This window comes from Chiloscyllium plagiosum, unplaced genomic scaffold, assembly GCF_037043375.1.
Source record: "Chiloscyllium plagiosum isolate Xiang-an unplaced genomic scaffold, Cpla_swu_hap1 HiC_scaffold_14, whole genome shotgun sequence".
Taxonomy (NCBI): domain Eukaryota; kingdom Metazoa; phylum Chordata; class Chondrichthyes; order Orectolobiformes; family Hemiscylliidae; genus Chiloscyllium; species Chiloscyllium plagiosum.
The window spans coordinates 50976926-50995684 of NW_028270152.1; the positions used below are offsets into that span (position 1 = coordinate 50976926).

General features: G+C 39.8%; 1 protein-coding gene and 1 long non-coding RNA gene across 7 annotated transcripts in view; one reads left to right on the plus strand and one right to left on the minus strand.

Moving 5' to 3' along the window:
• Window positions 1-18759, minus strand: part of frmd4bb (FERM domain containing 4Bb) — a 377863-nt gene that overhangs the window by 158379 nt on the left and 200725 nt on the right. For all 6 annotated transcript variants that reach the window (XM_087994437.1, XM_087994436.1, XM_087994435.1 and 3 more), the window contains exons 3-5: window positions 18551-18645; window positions 11161-11253; window positions 3860-3944 (exon numbers count right to left, since the gene is read on the minus strand). In XM_087994437.1, the coding sequence (XP_087850563.1) occupies window positions 3860-3944; window positions 11161-11253; window positions 18551-18645 (273 nt within the window). The remainder of the gene's footprint in view (window positions 1-3859; window positions 3945-11160; window positions 11254-18550; window positions 18646-18759) is intronic.
• Window positions 12993-18351, plus strand: LOC122559082 (uncharacterized). The gene is made up of 3 exons (XR_006314338.2): window positions 12993-13140; window positions 14597-14723; window positions 16463-18351. It is a non-coding gene; the product is annotated as an uncharacterized LOC122559082 (long non-coding RNA).

An 18759-nucleotide genomic window follows, 5' to 3' on the forward strand; every position in this document is an offset into this window, starting at 1 on the left:
CTTTCAGGTCCTGCTCTCTAGAAATAAAGTTGGAGCTCTGTGAAGCCACTTCTTCGGGTTCTACAAATTGTTTCAAAATATGGAGTCGTGTCTCACTAACTGATCAAACAGCAATTTCATTCTTTTTGTAAATCATACTCTAACCCTGTAATTTTTAAAAGCATAAAATAAGGCAAGCTTTGTTTTCTTGAAAAACAGAAATGCTTGTTAAGCTAGATGTCAAGAATGAAAGTTTAAATAACATCTAACAGATGATTATTTTATCTCATTCGCCTAATACACATATGGTTACATTATTTCTCAAATTTTTATTAAAAACAACATTCACAAAGTTTTTTTTTCTGTTTTTCTTATGCTGACTCAAGTCCACCATGTTGCCTGGTTATACAAAACTTCTATTGATTGTTCTGGTAGGTCACTTACCTGCTGAGACAATTGTGAATGCAATTTTAACAGAGTAAACAACTCAGAGTTTCCTTTGCCTTCTGTGAGAAAGCATCTTAAGTATGGCAGCAAGGTCAAGCAGAAAATTCGTAAGTGCTGAGAAAGGTTAAAATGTTTTCTTTTCCCCAAACCTATGGGAAAGTGGATTTATGGAACATGTTCCAGAGAAAGTAACTAATTAAGGAAGGAACTGGAGTCATATCAGTTGACAAATGGAATTGAGGGACTCAGAAATGTTAACAACACCCACTGAATTTCTAGGGAGACTGATAATTCAGCATTCCCAACTGTAGAGAGTGAACAAGAGTTGTGGGATCGAAGGCTATTATGAAATATGAATGTGGGTGACTCTAGATTAAAGTGAGCTAGTTGAGTTTTTCTCACCCTGCATTTTTCTCGTGCAAATAAAACAACTTTTATTTTGCAACACAATAAATATTGACATGTCTTGCTTTGGTAAAGTTATCAACCATGGGTGATAATATGCTGCAATGTTGTCACCAAATTAAATTTACAGCCAGTTTCAAACATCCAAATTTAAATTAATTTGGCTGCATACTCCAAAATAGAATCCAAAAATGGTTGCAGTACAGGAGACCATTTGACCCACTGTATGCTAACAGTACAACTCGGAAAGTATCGTTCAGTATCATGTCAGTTTCTGTCTCTTTAGGTGCTTTTCCAATACCCTTGGGAATCACTTCACTCTCAGGCAGTATATTCCCTAATCACTCACTTTACAAAAGAAAATCCTCATTTTGCCTTTGATTTAAGGTGAGTAATGAAAACCAAATTCCTCTGCCAATGGGAGAAGTTTTTCTCTATCAATTCTGTCCAGACTCCCACAATTGTGAAAATCTCCAAAAAAACTCCCCCTAAACTTTCTACTTTTCAAGGATAACTGACCAAGAATTACTGATCTATTCATGTAAGTAAAGTCCCTCATTCCTTGAGCCATTCTTATAAATCTTTCTGCACTTTCTCGCTAATGCTTTCATACTCTTCATAAAGTGCTCAGAGGTCATCACAATTTTCCAGTTGAAAGGTCAAACAAGATTTTTATCAAGGTTTGCAGTAGCTTCCAGCATCTGTAATATTTTGCTTTTGTTTTATCATAGTTTCTTGGTTTTATTGCCTCAACTTTTCAAGTCCCGAAAAGCAATGCCTTATTAATTTTTTTCCCCAACTTGCCCCATTGTCTTCAATATTTTGTTTACAGTCAATATAATTTTGTCAGGGGAGATCATGTCTAACAAATCAGATTGTATTTTTTGAGGAGGTGACAAGGTGTGTGGACAAGGATTGTGCAGTTGGTGTAGAATACATGGACTTGAACAAGACTTTGAATAAGGTCTTGCATGGTAGACTGGCTAAGAAGCAAAGAGTGCATAGGATTCAGGACAATTTGGTAAAATGTATCTCAAATTGGCTTAGTGGCAGGAAGCAGAAGGTGAGTGAAAGTAGTTATTTGTGACTGGAATCCTGTGTCCAGTGGTGTAGATGTAAATGTGGGAGGTATGATGAATAAATTCATAGATCACATAAAAATTGGTGATGAGGAGGAAAGCCTTGGAATCCAGGATGATATAGACAGGCTGGTCAGATGGGCTGAACAGTGGCAAATGGAATTTAATCCTGAAAAGTGTGAGATGATGCAGTTTGGGATTACTAACAAGACAAGGGAGTACACAATGAATGGTAGGACCCTAGGAAATACAGAGAATCAGAGGAACAGAGTAGCCAAGGATATTAAGGTGACAGATGGGATACTTATTATTAGCTGAGGCACTGATTACAAGAGCAAGGAGATTATAATAAAGTTGTAAATAATGGTAGTTAGGCCATGCCTGGAGTAATGTATGCATTGTGGTCGCCACACTATTGGAGGATGAAATTGCACTGGAGAAGGTACAGAGAAGATTCCCTGAGTTGTTGCTTGGGTTGGAGAAATTCACCACTTTTTGCCTTGGAGAGGAGTGACTATTTGGAATCATAGCTGGAAATGTGTTGCTGGAAAAGCTCAGCAGGTCAGGCAGCATCCAGGGAACAGGAGAATCGACGTTTCGGGCATAAGCCCTTGGGGTGGTAGAGGCAGGAATCATCAAGGTCCTAGGGAGTGTTGCTGAACAAAGAGACCTTGGAGTGCAGGTTCATAGCTCCTTGAAAGTAGAGTCGCAAGTAGGTAGGATAGTAAAGGCGGTGTTTGGTATGCTTTCCTTTACTGGTCAAGTATTGAGTACAGGAATTGGGAGGTCATATTGCAGCTGTACAGGACATTGGTTAGGCCACTGTTGGAATATTGCTTGCAATGCTTGTCTCCTTCCTATCGGAAGGATGTTGTGAAAATTGAAAGAGTTCAGAAAAGATTTACACGGATGTTGCCAGGGTTGGAGGACTTGAGCTATAGGGAGAGGTTGAATAGGCTGGGGCTGTATTCCCTGGAGCATCAGAGGCTAAGGAGTGACATTATAGAGGTTTATAAAATCGTGAGGGGCATGGATAGGATAAATAGACAAAGTATTTTCCCTGGTGTGGGCGAGTCCAGAACTAGAGGCTATAGGTTTCGGTTTCAAAGGCCTGAGGGGCAACTTTTCCATGCAGAGGGTGGAACGTGTATGGAATGAGCTACCAGAGGAAGTGGTGGAAGGCTAGTACAATTGCAACATTTAAGAGACATCTGGATGGGTATATGAATAGGAAGGGTTTGGACAGATATGGGCCGGGTGCTGGACTAGATTGGGTTGGCATATCTGGTCAGTATGGATGAGTTGCACCGAAATGTCTGTTTTCGTGTTGTACATCTCCATAACTCTTTTTAAGCACTACTTAGATTAGCACTTTAACTGCTATAGCATAGCATGCAATGTCTATGTTCTGAAAAATGGAATTAGAATAGATGGATACTTGATGACTGGCACAGAAATGATGGACCGAATTTCCTCTTTTGACTCTATTACCAAGTTTTGCTACCCTTGAATCTCTTTATAATTGCATCCTTTACTTAATATTGTGTCTCCCCGTACATCATATCAAAATGTATATTATACATTTCAACATTAAATGTCCTCTGTCACATGTCCACCAATTCTACCATCCCATGTCCTCCTACTGTCTCTTACTACCCCTCTCGCAGTTCACAATATTTCCATGACTTGTGTTGTTTGAAAATTTAAAAATTGTACCTTGCAGTCCCAAGACATTAATATAGATCAAGAAGAACAGTGAGAAACACCTGGGAAATCCCACTCTAATACATTCTTGAGGCAAGTAAAATAGATTAGGTTTGAATCATAAATTTTCTTATTTGGAATGTGTCTCATTCAACAACACTTCTTTAACTTTTCTTTACAAGATTGTAGGAAAGTTAAATTTGAAAGGTACATTGAGAAATGAAACTTTGGCTAAACATTCCTACCTTGTAAATGCTGGATTTTGCATTCAGAAAGAATAATTCCACAGTGGTAGTGTCCTTTAGGAATGATATGTTTTCAATGTAAAACCTAAGACAAAATTATTGAAAAATGACTTAATTTCTGCATTTTCATAAGCAACAAAATAATTAATATTCTTTGCTATTCATCTTTTCATAAACATAACTCATGATATTAAAGAAGTTTCAAAAACAGTAATGTGACCTCTTTTCTGTGTTTACATAACCATTTTCAGTCAGTAACAAGGTATGTTTACACATTTAAAAGGAAAGCATCCGCTCACACACACCTCCTAGTGGTTAGCTGTAGATCTCAGCGAACAAGTCTGTTTCGCTGAGTCTGTTTCGCTGAAGATTATTCCAAGAGTGTAGTTAGATGAATAGAGCAGGTTGTGTTATTCCCCAGTGATCAACCAGGTTCTGAAAAACCTAAAGATAATTTTAAATCCAAAACTATAAGAGAAGAATTTGGGGTAGCATGGTGGCTCAGTGGTTAGCACTGCTGCCTCACAGCAACAGGGACCCCTGGTCCGATTCCGGCCTTGGGCAACTATCTGTGTGGAGTTTGCCCATTGTCCCAGAGTCTGCATGGATTTTCTCTGGGTGCTCTGGTTTCCTCCCACATTCCAAAAGATGTACAGGTCAGGTGAATTGGCCATGTAAAATTGCTCATCATATTAGGTGCATTAGTCAAGGGTAAATGTAGGGAAAGGAGTCTGGGTGGGTTACTCTTTAGAGGGTTGGTGTGGACTTGTTGGATCTGTTTCACGCTTTGGGCAATCTAGTCTAATTTAAAGATCTCCCAGTTTTTATTCAACAAAGCTATGGAAAATCATTGGAAGTAAAAGGGGAATGAGATGATTGGATTTTATTTTTATGATCTGAAATTATTTCAGCTAATCTCACTACTGATGTTTTTTAATGAAGGACAAATTGAGAAGTCTCAGAAAGCTGTAATTTATTTTCTTCACCCTATCTCCCTCAAGGTATATGTTGCTGAAAGGTGATTCCTTACACTTTAACATCAGTCACATGTGCAAAGAGTCTCAGAAGGCTGTTAACTTTGGGGGTTGGTCGATAGAGTGTGGGGGGTGCACGCAGGTGCATATATTCACATGCATTTATGTTTGAGTTATAAGGAGAGGCTGGATAGGCTGGGACTTTTTCTCCTGGAGTGTAGAAGACTGAGGATTCACCTTATAGAGATCTAGAAAATCATAAGAGGTATAGACAGCCAATGGCTTTTCTCCATGGTAGGGGAGTCTAAAACCAGAGGGCATAGGTTTAAGGTGAGAGGAGAGAGAGATACAAAAGAGTCCAGGAGGGCACATTTTTGCACACAGAAGGTGGCGAGTGCCTGGAACGGATTGCCTGAGGTAGTGGTGGAGGCAAGTACAATTTTCTCATTTAAGAAACATTTGGATAGGTACATGGTTGGGATAGGTATATGGACCAAACACAAGCAGATAGGACTAGATTAATTGAGAGAACTGGGCGGCATGAACAAATTGAGCTGAAGGGCCTGTTTCCATGCTGTAATCTTCTATGACTCTCAAGCTGGAATTGAACCTGGAACACTTACAATATTCTCGTCGTGTCTCAATCAACAAAGCTGTGAAGGGACTGAGAGATCAGAATGATCTTTGTGAATAACTGCCTTGGGACCATTTATCTTTTCTTTATGAACCATTGAGGGAGTTGAAAGGATTTGACTTCAGTAAGCTGGAGGCTTTTAATTATATCTCACCGTTATTGTTAACGTACAAAACTTCAAAATGCAATTCCTTCTTACATTGCATTGAACAATAGTGGGCTTCCCGAAGTGGCAATCAGGACTATGATGGGGGCTGCAAACTTCAATTTGGGGTCCTGAGCCTTGAGGCAGTAGTGACCACGATGGAGCTCCAGACCAGTTTTATTCACAGGAGAAAGTTTGGGGAGTATTAGGTAAAACCTACGGACAAGTCCTTATTAAGAATGAACTCTGGTAAAACTGAAAATTTAATAGAGACAGGAGAATTGATCGGTGAGGAAAAATGTTGGAGGCAAAGCAGTAATGCCCAGAAGAAGTGATAAAGATTGTTAAAAGATAACAGATAATGCATCCGTGATAAGGAATGACACAGCATAGGACAAGAAGGATACATTGTTAAAAATAAAGCAGATTTTGGGAAGAGTCAACTTACAAAAAGCATTTATGTGTGCTAAGTTGACATATAGTTTGGAAATAGAAGGAATTGTACTCATATTACCAGGCCCTGGAGACCTCCCCCACCATCACCACATATCAGACCCTCCAGCTGTTCATAGAGTACATGGTTTCTCAATGGCAAGTTATAATTTGATGTAGTTATGCTCTGGTGCAAACTATGGACAAACTTCTTTAAGCCATTGCTCAACAAGGATATGAATTCTATAAATAAAAGGTTAAAAGTATCTTAAGAACCACATATGTTTAAAAGTCCTATTATGGCAAAATCTTAAAACGTAAAGGCAGAATCTTCTGGTCCCAGATGTAATGGGTGTAGGGTGGGAATGAAACTTGATTGGGTGAGATGGAAGTGTACCAAAACTCTGTCACCTTCCCACCTCCCATTTGAACATGGCTCTGGACAGGCAGGCTCAATTTCAATGTTTGTTGTCTACATCAACATAAATTGAGCTCTTGAAAGCTTGAGTATTGCCTGGACTGCAAGGATCAACATCCTGGGGATTAACACAGATTAGGACCAATCAAAGAAATGTTGTAACAACCATAGTGAATGCTGGAGCAACTCAACATCTGGCAACATCTGTGGAGAGAGAAGGGTTTCTGAAGAAAAGTCACACCAGACTTGAACATTAACACTGATTTTTCTCTCTGCAAATTCAGTGATTGTTTCAGATTTTCAGCACCCACAGTACTTTGCTTTTATTCAAGCATGCAAATATATAAGAACAGATTACAGGCTGGGCATTCTGTGGTGAATAATTCAGCTCTTAGCTCTCCCCAAAGTCTCTCCATTATCCACAACTCAAGTGTGATGGAATATTCTCAACTTGCTTGAATGGATAATTGGATAAAGGTTTCAGAAAGCTGAAGCACAAAGAGACTCCAGGCAGGTTGAAACAGAGATGGCTTACTCAACTGGTTACTGCGCTACCTCGTGCTCCCACGAGGAGGTTGAACAGTTGCGCTACTTCGTGCTCCCACGAGGAGGTTGAACAGTTCATCCACTTTACTAACACCTTCCACCCCGACCTCAAATTTACCTGGACAGTCTCAGACTCCTCCCTCCCCTTCCTAGACCTCTCTATTTCTATCTCGGACGACCGACTCAACACGGACATTTATTATAAACCGACTGACTCCCACGGCTACCTAGATTACACCTCCTCCCACCCTGCCCCCTGTAAAATGCCATCCCATATTCCCAATTCCTTCGCCTCCGCCGCATCTGCTCCCAGGAGGACCAATTCCAATACCAAACAACCCAGATGGCCTCCTTCTTCAAAGACCGCAATTTCCCCTCAGACCTGGTTGACGATGCTCTCCATCACATCTCCTCCATTTCCCGCTCCTCCGCCCTTGAACCCCGCCCCTCCAATCGCCACCAGGACAGAACCCCACTGGTCCTCACCTACCACCCCACCAACCTCCAGATACATCGTATCATCCTTCGTCATTTCCGCCACCTCCAAAGAGATCCCACCACCAAGGATATATTTCCCTCCCCTCCCCTATCAGCGTTCCAGAAAGACCACTCCCTCTGCGACTCCCTCGTCAGGTCTACATCCCCCACCAACCCAACCTCCACTCCCGGCACCTTCCCCTGCAACCACAAGAAATGCAAAACTTGCGCCCACACCTCCCACCTCACTTCCCTCCAAGGCCCCAAGGGATCTTTCCATATCCGTCACAAATTCACCTGCACCTCCCCACACATTCATTTACTGCATTCGCTGCACCTGATGTGGCCTCCTATACATTGGGGAGACAGGCTGCCTACTTGCAGAATGTTTCAGAGAACACCTCTGGGACATCCGCACCAACCAGCCCAACCGCCCCGTGGCTGAACACTTTAACTCCCCCTCCTACTCTGCCAAGGACATGTAGGTCCTTGGCCTCCTCCATCGCCAGACCATGGCAACACGACGCCTGGAGGAAGAAAGCCTCATCTTCCGCCTAGGAACCCTCCAACCACAAGGGATGAATGCTGATTTCTCCAGCTTCCTCATTTCCCCTCCCCCACACCTTTTCTCAGTTCCAACCCTCGGACTAAGCACCGCCTTCTTGACCTGCAATCTTCTTCCCGACCTCTCCGCTCCCACCCTCTCCTTAACCTCCTTCCACCTATCGCATTCCCAACGCCCCTCCCCCAAGTCGCTCCTCCCTACCTTTTATCTTAGCCTGCTTGGCACACCCTCCTCATTCCTGAAGAAGGGCTTATGTCCGAAACATTCTCCTTCTCCTTTGATGCTGCCTGACCTGCTGCGCTTTTCCAGCGACACATTTTTCAGCTCTGATCTCCAGCATCTGCAGTCCTCTCTTTCTCCTAGTTACTAGTGCAGACAGGCTTGTTTTTTGGGGGGTGGGGGAGGCTCTCTTGATCTGGACAGATAGTTCTTCTATAGCAAAATGGTTGCATTCCTGTGCAACCCAACATTATATAAAAATCCTGCTTTAGAAACAGTGCTTAAAGTGTTGGCGATGTAATTGTGTTACAGACGTTTTAAAAGTTTGTGCTTGAGAAACAGTCTCTCCAATTCGTCAGTCGTGTAACAGCAAATTTGCATTAACGAAACGCGGTTTATAGCAGAACAACCTGTACTAATCAAGCAGCATAATGGAAGGCATGGGGATGGCTGCCAAAAGCCTCTGGACTTGCCCTTTCTTCTGATCTTCAGACTATTGTCTCCAACCCAGGAGACCACCCTCACCAATCCCACCACCCCCCCCTTCAACAGTGTTGATCAATTCAGTAGTCACTCCTCCACTCTGGGGCTCTATGGCACCAAGTGTTGATTGGCTGGCAGCTAGGGCTACCTCATTTGAAGTCTTAAGAACAGTAAAAATCCTGCTGAGCACTAAATAATTGCCTTATTGTTGAGAGTCTAGTAGGCTTTCATATCTACAGTTTACTCTCTTCCAATTCCTCCTGCTTTCATATATAGTCCCAAAACAGGAAGACAAAGCACTTGGTCTTGCAGTGGTTTAAACCATGTCATTTTCCATTTTTCTCAAATGGATAAAATTGCCAGTTCAGCGTTGTACTGAACTAAAAAAAATTAAACTCTAGATATACTGCTATGTCTCATAGTGCTATTACATTGAACATTATTTGTAATTTGTCTTTTATTCCTGTAGGTGGTGTATTTTGTACAGTACATTGCAGCTAGTAGTTTTGCTGAGAGTTAGGCAGAGAAAATGCTCACGTAACTAAAATAAAGAAAGACTTTAAAAACGTATTTTCTGAATTAATAACTGGTTTTGAGTTTCACTATTGAAGTAATTGATTTACTTTGGACTATAAAACTCCTGGCAGCAACAATAACTTATGAAAACAAAATTTGAACATGCAAAATTAATAGACATTTATTACTGTCAGAGAAATTTGCCCAATAAGCAAATCCTTTCCCACAATTACTATTTGAATAGAAGTTTTACTCAACACGGAACTGTTATTATAGCAGCAAAAATGCAGGGACTAAAATTCCACAGGAATTATGTAGTAATCTGGTACTATAGTTTTTAAGTGTTTGATAATTCAATTAACTTTACTGATGCATAAATGTATTGATAATCTGATGCGTTAAGTACTAAAAGTTTAACTATAAAAGTGTTCTCAGGTTCCATGAAATTGTTCAACTTCACTCTTTAAATTCTGTACGAGTCACTTAAAGGAAAACTCTTTTGCCCCCTCTGTAGCTGCATCTGTATTTACTAATTTAAGAAGCTCCATCTTGTACTCAGGAGGACAATTCATTTGGGGGAAAACAGGGCTAGGACAGGGAGAGAATGGGACCAAAGAGAGAGGCCTCTTGAATCCTATGTCCTCTCACCCCTCTACATCATCCTCACTTCCTCCTGTCCCATGTCCTCACTTTCCCCCTCCCAAACCCTGTTTTATGATTGCATGTACTTCATCTCTGCACATGGGCTGTGGGTTTTGTGCATGACATCACATGTAAATTCACCTGACGACATATCTAGTCTAGAATAGTGTGGACGGACATTCCTGATTACAGTTACATGTAAGTGAGAGTATCAGCACACACGGCATCTTGTGACACATTTATAGGTAGATGCCAATCTTGTAGCTGTACAGGAACAACTGGGGTGCAGCAAGCCATAGCTCTTCAGTACACTTGCTGGAATTTATCAAGGCCATTAACTTTTGCATGATCCAGTGCCCTCAGCCATATCAAGTAAGAACAATTTCTCACCGATTAACTGTAACTCATTGACGAGAGAAATGTGTTAATGTTTTACACACAGCCCATTTGGAAAAAAGTGAAATAAAATTAAACATTTTAAAAACTGAAGATTTGCACGGAAGTGGCAGGTTTTCAATGCACAGAGGAAGTAAGTTTAGTTTGTATCCAATTCCATCTTCACCCTGGAGGTGTGGCAGTTATGCTGGACTTGTATAGGATACTGGTTAGACCTCAGCTGGAGTACTGTGCACAGTGGAGAGAGTGTAGATGAGATTTATGTGAATGATTCTAGGTGGGAGGCACTTCCGTTATGAAAAAAAAGACAGATTATGAAAAAAGACTGACATCTAACATAAAGAGAAATCCCAAAATATTGAATAAGCATGTCAATTGGAAATTGGAGAAGATGGGACTGTTTTCATTGGATAGGAGAAGGCCAAGAGGAGATTTGATTGATGTTTCCAAATCTTGAGGGGATCTGACTGACTAAATAGGAAGACATTATTCCTGCGAGTTTTATGTTTTTTTTAGCAAATGTTGAGGTGACAAAAAAACATTTTAGACAGCAAGTGGTTAGAGTTGGGAATGTACTACCTGAAAGTGTGCTGGAGACAGGTTTAATTGAGGCATTCAAGAGGGCATTGGATGAGTATTCAAATAGGAACAATGTTCAGAGTTCCAAGGAAAAGGCAGGAAATCAGCACCAAGTTAAGATGCTCAGAGAGCTGATACAGACACAATAGGCTGAATGATCTCCTTCTACACTGTAGCAATGTTGTGATTCTGTGAAAAAGCACACGAGCTCTCTTGAAATGTATATTTATTGCCATTATACAATCTCCATTCTATGCAAATACTAATTAACTCACTTGACTGAGAAGAATAAGGCTACTGGTCCTGTTTTCTTGGGCAAATCATGATCCAATACTCTTCGATCCAGCTGCAGCCAGTTGCTCTGACCTCTACAGGGAAGAAAAGGTTGTGAGAATTGTGAAGTCATAAATAATGACAGATCATTATGCAGTTCATTTCTTCAGATACTTTATAATAATGATCATTTTTAATATTGAATATCTGTCTGATTGTAATGAGGCTGTTACATTCTCACTGCACACATGCATGTGTAATGGACTGCAGATGTTGCAGGGTTTAAATTTCAGAATAAAAACAAAATATTGCAGCTTTTGGAAATATGCATAAAAACAAGAAATGTTGGAACAGAAACAAGTTACGAAGAATCATTTTGGACTCATTGCATTAATATCCAACTCTCTGTCTACAAATACTGCCAGACTGGCTGAGTATTTCCTGCACTCTGATTTCATTTTTAATTTCAGAATGCTAACTACGTAAGATGAACTTCCTACATTTACTCTATATCTGTAAAGATGACAAATTTGTTGCTTCAATTAACTGGAAATGCATTCTGGCAGACATATTTTCACATTATCTTCCTAAATAGTTCTTTGTTACTAAGTGGGTGACAACATGTGAAGCAAAGAATACCAGTCTTCAGCACTGGCTTTACTTAACAAATTGTAGTTAGAAATAAATTATTAGGTGTTTCCAACAAGTAAAATAAACTCAGTAAGCCAATGATGTATAATGGCGCTACTGTTCAAGTATACAAAAAAAAGGTTCATGCTATTAAAAACATATCCATTGAACGTACATAAAGTTTTGGTGGTTGCCATAGGAATGATGTTTTCAAACCAGTTCCACCACAGGTGGGTTTTTTTATTCTAATGGCATGAAGTGGCTTATTGAAGTTAAAAAAGTCACACAATAACAGGGTATAGTCCAAAAGGTTTATTTGGGAGCACTAGCTCTCGGAGCATTGCTCCTTTATCAGGTAATTGAAGGAACAGTGCTCCAAAAGCTAGTGCATCCAAATAAACCTGTTGGACTATAACTTGGTGTTGTGCGATTTTTAACTTTGTACACCGCAGTCCAACACCGGCTCCTCCACATCATGGCTTATTGAAGAACATGGAGGGTGTATTGTGTGGTATGATGCTATTGTCAGTTTATTTTGATGCTTTCAATGGTAAGAAATAACTATATTGGTGACCTGCATAATTCAGTACATCCCTCATCAGAAAGCAAGTGTTGGATTTGACAGATTTGACAACTGGGGAATTTACCTTTTTCACTGTCAACCTTTTAAAATAACTTGGATTTGTGTATGCTTCTTTGGAACGGAAGCTGTATGTATGTGATGGTGTCTTTATATGTGAACAAAGGATTTCTCTTTATTATTGAACTGAACCAGGAAGATTTGTGAGTAATTAAATTCCAGAAAAAATGTTTCTTTTTAAATGAAAGAGGTAGCAGCTTTCCTCATGCAATGTCAATAAAATGGCTCTCTTTTACCCAGATTCAAATACCATTATGCTTACATATGCATATGATATTTGACAATACAGTTGATGAGATGCATAAACTTGCCCTTTTCATTTTACCTCAGTATTACTGAATTGCTTTGGTATGATTGCAATTTCTTAAGGATAAATAAAATGCAATGCTAATGATTCACAGAAAACAATGTTATTAGTATCCAAAAGTTAGCATTATCATTTTGCCTTAATTGCATTCAGAATTACAAGTTATAGCACAATGTAATGACAAATGTGACGGGGACAGCCAATACACATCACTTAAGATAATGTATTAATTTTACCTTATTTTACTTGTAAAACAGCCTCACTATCTCCACAAAGGACTCTTATTTTGCTGATGATTTAACTGGTGCAACGGACATCTGAGAATGGAGTTACTTTCAACTGAGCACCTATTAGCATATTATGCCAAAACACTTTGACAGAGAACAGTTTTCTCATCAGCTGCAAGTGAGTATTTTTAATTTACTCAGCTTTACAGGAAACAAGGGAATAATCTTCTACCTTTTGGAGTGTAAAACAGGAGTCTCCCATTGTCCTTTGCCAAGATAAATATGGCCAGGACAAAGGCTGCTCTCAAGTTGGGAGGGGGGGGAAAGCCCATTAAACAAACAGTGCCAGACTGCAGTAAGTAGGTGCTAACAGGAGTAAGGTAATCTTTCCCACAAGAAGGTTGGCTTCTTGTATGATTTCACTGTTACTAAAATAGAATGACGGAACTTTTGAGTTTCAGTGGATATACAACACTCGGAATGTTTTAACTAGCTCAACAATCCTTCAAGTGAACTTATTTGACGATTTTGCAAGTATTGCTGTCTACAGAGGCAGGTATTTTAAGAACATTGTTAATCTCCTGTGATTACGTGTTGTCATTTTGTCGGTGAGAGCACAGAGCTCTGAGGTTCCAGGGAAAATAAAACACTCAGCTCACACAGCTAAGTAGAACAAATGCTGAAATTATAAAAACATCTATTGTACATTTTGCTTGCTAAAGTCACCTTTGTAGAGAAAACATTATTCAATTAATAAATGTAACAGTTTGATAGTAGTTGTGCATGGATTATAGAATGCTACATAGTTTATGTTGTAGACAAAAATGGTGAGATTCAAGAGTATATTTTTTGAATGAGGTCATGAAGAACAAACTGAAGGCTAAATGGGATTATGAAAATCGGACAGGCTTGGCATTTCTAAGAGCAAGATGTTGTGCAAGATACTGGACTGTACATTGTTAACATTGGACACAGCCAGTGCATATACACTTGTTTGCATCCTGTTTTTCTTCCAAGTTGGTTCCACGTTGTAAACCTCCCTTGTTGAGCTTTTCACTTCAATTATTGAGAAAAATGGGCGTGTAGAATTCCAAACTTTCCCACAGTGCCAGTTCCAGGACAAACCGTTGGGGAGTCATATTCCTCAGTTATTTTTGTTTGAATGTGAATGAATCCTCAAACTAATAGCTGTTTGAAAAGTGACATTGTCTCACACTTGGGAGCAACAAAGTTATAGTCTTGGGTTGAGAAATGAACTGAGGAACATTGGGATGTGTAATTGGGGGTACTCCAGTAGATTGTGCCATTCATCTAGTACAGTAGATTAATTGATTCTTGCAGGCAGATAAATGTGAAATTTAGATTTATTCTTTATAACATTAACAATTAAACATTTAAAATACCATTAAGTAGCAAACAAGTAATTTCTAAGGAGAATCTTACAATTTTTCCAGTGTATTATTCTACAGTTTTCTTGAGTTCTGTTCAAATTTAAATGTATTATTTTGGTGACTTCATATGGTACTAACTACACTAAAAAAAAGTGCCCTCATGTCCAGTCCAACTGGATTTAGCAGTATATTGTTACCCTTTATAAAAAGTAAATATATTGGCTTGTGTCTCATTATCTCTAGACACAGGAGAGTGAAACCCTACAACACAGTATGATTTTTACCATTAGTACAATCCAGCATATGAAGAGGAGCACTACTTCAGAAACTAAATTTTGCCAAAATAACAGCTGGAAAATAAATGGCAAAAGTAAGTTTTTCTTTAGTAAACATCAAATACACAAATGTTATAAACTTAAATCCCTGTGCTTCAAAACTTTGCTGTTTCGATTCAGGCACCCCTTTCTTCGAGGCTATTGTTAACAATTGTGCACCAAACTTCACACACTTGACTTGTAGTTAATAAAGGTCTCGAGGTAGCAATTGTTCCACAGGTGTATTCAGTCAGCATTTTGTTTGATTAAAACTCCATTCTCCCTAATGTATAAATGGTCTTATTTTAGTTGAAGTAATTTTGATGATTTTCTGAGATATTGGGACATAAGAAATAATAAGACCATAAGAAATAGGAGTGGAAGTGAGGCCATTCGGCCCATCAAGTCTTCAATCATGGTTGATGGGCATTTCAACGCCACTTACCCGCACTTTCCCTGTATCCCCTAATTCCTTGCGAGATTAAGAATTTATCAATCTCTGCCTTGAAGACATTCAACATCCCGGTCTCCACTGCGCTACGTGGCAGTGAATTCCACAGGCCCACCACTCTCAGAAATGTCTCCTCATTTCTGTTCTAAATTGACCCCCTCTAATTCTAAGGCAGTACCCACGAATCTTAGTATCCCCTCCTGACAAAAGCAATTTCTCAGCGTCCACCCTTTCGAAGCCATGCATTATCTTGTAAGTTTCTATTAGGTCTCCCCATAACCTCTGAACCCTAACGAATACAATCCCAGGATCTTCAGCCGTTCGTCGTATGTTAGGCCGACCATTCCAAGAATCATCCATGTGAATCTCCATTGGACACGCTCCAGTGCCAGTATGCCCTTCCTGAGGTGTGGGGCCCAAAACTGGACACAGATTCTAAATGGGGCCTAACCAGAGCTTTATAAGGTCTTAGTAGCACCTCACTGCTTTTACATTCCAACCCTCTTGAAATAAATGGCAACATTACATTTGTTTTCTTAACCACAGACTCAACCTTCAAATCAACCTTTAGAGAATCCTATAGTAACACTCCCAGATCCCTTTGTACTTTGGCTTTATGAATTTTCTCACTGTTTAGAAAATAGTCCATGCCTGTGTTCTTTTTTTCGAAAGTGCAAGACCTCACATTTGCTCACATTGAATTTCATCAGCCATTTCTTGGACCATTCTCCTAAACTGTCTAATTCTTTCTGTAGCCTCCCCACCTCCTCAGAACTACCTATCTGTTCACCGAACTTCGTATCATCGGTGAACTTCGCGGGAATGCCCCCAGTCTCTTCATCCAGGTCATTAATATATAAAGTGAACAGCTGGGGCCCCAACACTGAACCCTTCGGACACCACTTGTCACCAGCTGCCATTCTGAAAAAGAACCTTTTACCCCAACTCTCTGCCTTCTGTAAGACAGCCAATCCTCAATCCATGCCAGTAGCTCATCTCGAACACCATGGACCCTCACCTTACTCAGCAGCATCCTGTGAGGCATCTTATCAAAGGCCTTTTGGAAGTCTAGATCGATAAAATCCACTGGGTTTCCCTGATCTAACCTACTTGTTACCTCTTCAAAGAATTCTAATAGGTTTGTCAGACATGACCTCCCTTTACTAAATCCATGCTGACTTGTTCTAATTCGACTCTGCACGTCCAAGAATTTAGAAACCTCACCCTTTACGATGGATTCTAGAATTTTACCTACAATTGAAATTAAGCACTTTTCAAATTAACAAGTATACCTGGAGTCTGATTAAAATAATGTGTTAAAACATTTTTTTCATTCTTTCATAGGATTTGTGCATTGCTAGGAGAAAGTGAGGACTGCAGATGTTGGAGATCAAAGTTGAGAGTGTGGTACTGGAAAAGCACAACAGGTCAGGCAGCATCTAAGGAGCAGGAGAATCGACGTTTCGGGCATAAGCCCTTCATCAGGTTTAGGGTGTGAGGGGAGAAATTTAAAAGGGACCCAAGGGTCAAATTTTTCATACAGAGGATGATGTATGTAGAGGTGGAGCTGCCAGAGGAAGTGGTGGAGGCTGGTACAATTACAACATTTAAAAGCCATCTGGATGGGTATATGAATATGAAGGGTTTAGAAGGATATGGGCCAAGTGCTGGCAAATGGGACTAGGTTAATTTAGGATATCTGGTCAGCATGGATGGGTTGGACTGAAGGGTCAGTTTCCATGCTGTATATCTCTTCTGACTCTATGAATCTGTATTGGCCTTGATTTTTTGATTCTCTTCACCGTTGGATCTGACCACATTCCCTGCCACAGGACTCACCCTCCATGCCTCGCCATCAAATCTGAACTCCTCCTGCTCTTTACTTGCCACCTACCAAATGCTCATGTTCTGGACCTGACACTTACTACCCACACAGCCCGTCCCACCCAATGAAACCTGGCCCTCTTTCCATCATCACCAGACATAGTCCTACCTCCCCACAGAGGAGCCCTTTGCTGAACTTGGTCCTGGCAATCTTCCCTGTGCTCCAGGGACTGAACTCGTCCCTTCCCCAACTCTGAACCTGATCCCCTCTCCAACTCTGTATCTGACAGAACCTGACACACCCAGGGCCTCACAATTACGTTACATACTTATATTCTGAAGAAGGGTCACCGGACTTGAAATGTTAATGTTGTCTTCTGTTCAGATGCTGCCAGATTTATTAAGTTTTTCTCGCAATTTTTGTTTTTTGTTTGTGAATGATCTCTCGCATCCACAGTTTTTTGTGGATTCACTTCACCTTTCACTGCAGCCGTGAAATGTGGCTGTCTGCGATGCTTGACCCTTATGGTATGACAGCTAACTGCTGTGAAAATGAGGTGTGGTTTGCCTTTCCCTAACTATTCTACACTATGAGGGAACTGTCAGAATGGACATACAATTCCTGAAGAAGCCCTGGTGGGAATCTTCTGCCCGAAATGCAGACCTCTTTTATTTGTAAAAAGAATTGGAATGACAATTTTCAAGAGATTGCCATAGCTCAGAAAATCCACCTCCTAGCTATACTATTAGCATAGCAAGTTAATCTACTTAATCAAATGGTGGGTTTAAGTAGAACTCAGCAGAAGTTAAGAATATTTTTAGTTGATGTACTTAATCAAATGCATAAACAACAGAGTGCTTTAAGTAGAACCCAGCAGAAATATATTTTTAGCTGTATTATGTGACAACCTTTCATGAAGTTAGTGATAAGATTAGAAGATAGTCTGTCTTTTATTAGTACTTGTTCCAAATTGAGCATGCCATTGTTACTTGACAATTTGGCACAGCTCACGGTGTTGCTAATGAAAAGAATATATTGTTTATAGTGCCCCAAAGCAGGGTTACCTTGTTTCAAACAACAATACTATTTTTACTAAATGTTATGTTTGAATGAATTCATTCCCAAACTTAGCTTATAAGACTGTATTTCCTATGGCTAAGCACTAAAGGAAGACTAATATTTGAACTTTCAACTTTATTACTTCATTTTATACTTAAAACTAAGAAGGTGTCACTGTACTATAATGACTGCAATGTTTAACATTTAACTTCGTTCTTTCTTTCCGCCTTGTTCTTAAGATTCTGTACCTAGATACCTGTACCTAAGATGGCCCCTTGTGTACACTTCTCACTGTCCTCCTGTGCTTTTGCACTTGAGTACAGATGTCAATAAAATCAATATTAAAAAAAAATCAAAATCAAAATTCAATCATGATATTTACTCTTGGAAAGATTATCACGATCATTGATTATTTGTTCCAAATTCCCTCCTAAATTATTTCCAGCAGCAAACTGTACCAAAGAGCAAAGCATGGTCATGTCTGCGAAACACCACCATTTTTACATGTTGTAGTGCAACACTTCTAAGAGTTAGAATTGTTTACTCACGTATCATCAATAAATGTTATTCCAAAGTACTCCTTTTCTTTGAGGTTAAAGTGAGATGCCACCAGATCTAACAGCTCCCGAGATAAAAGCTTTGGCTACAAAATATTGAAAATGAATAATAATATTACTTCATCAAATGTACAGACTGTGGACAATTACATAATTTGTAACTTACAACTGTCACTATCAAGACTCTACAAAGAGCAAGG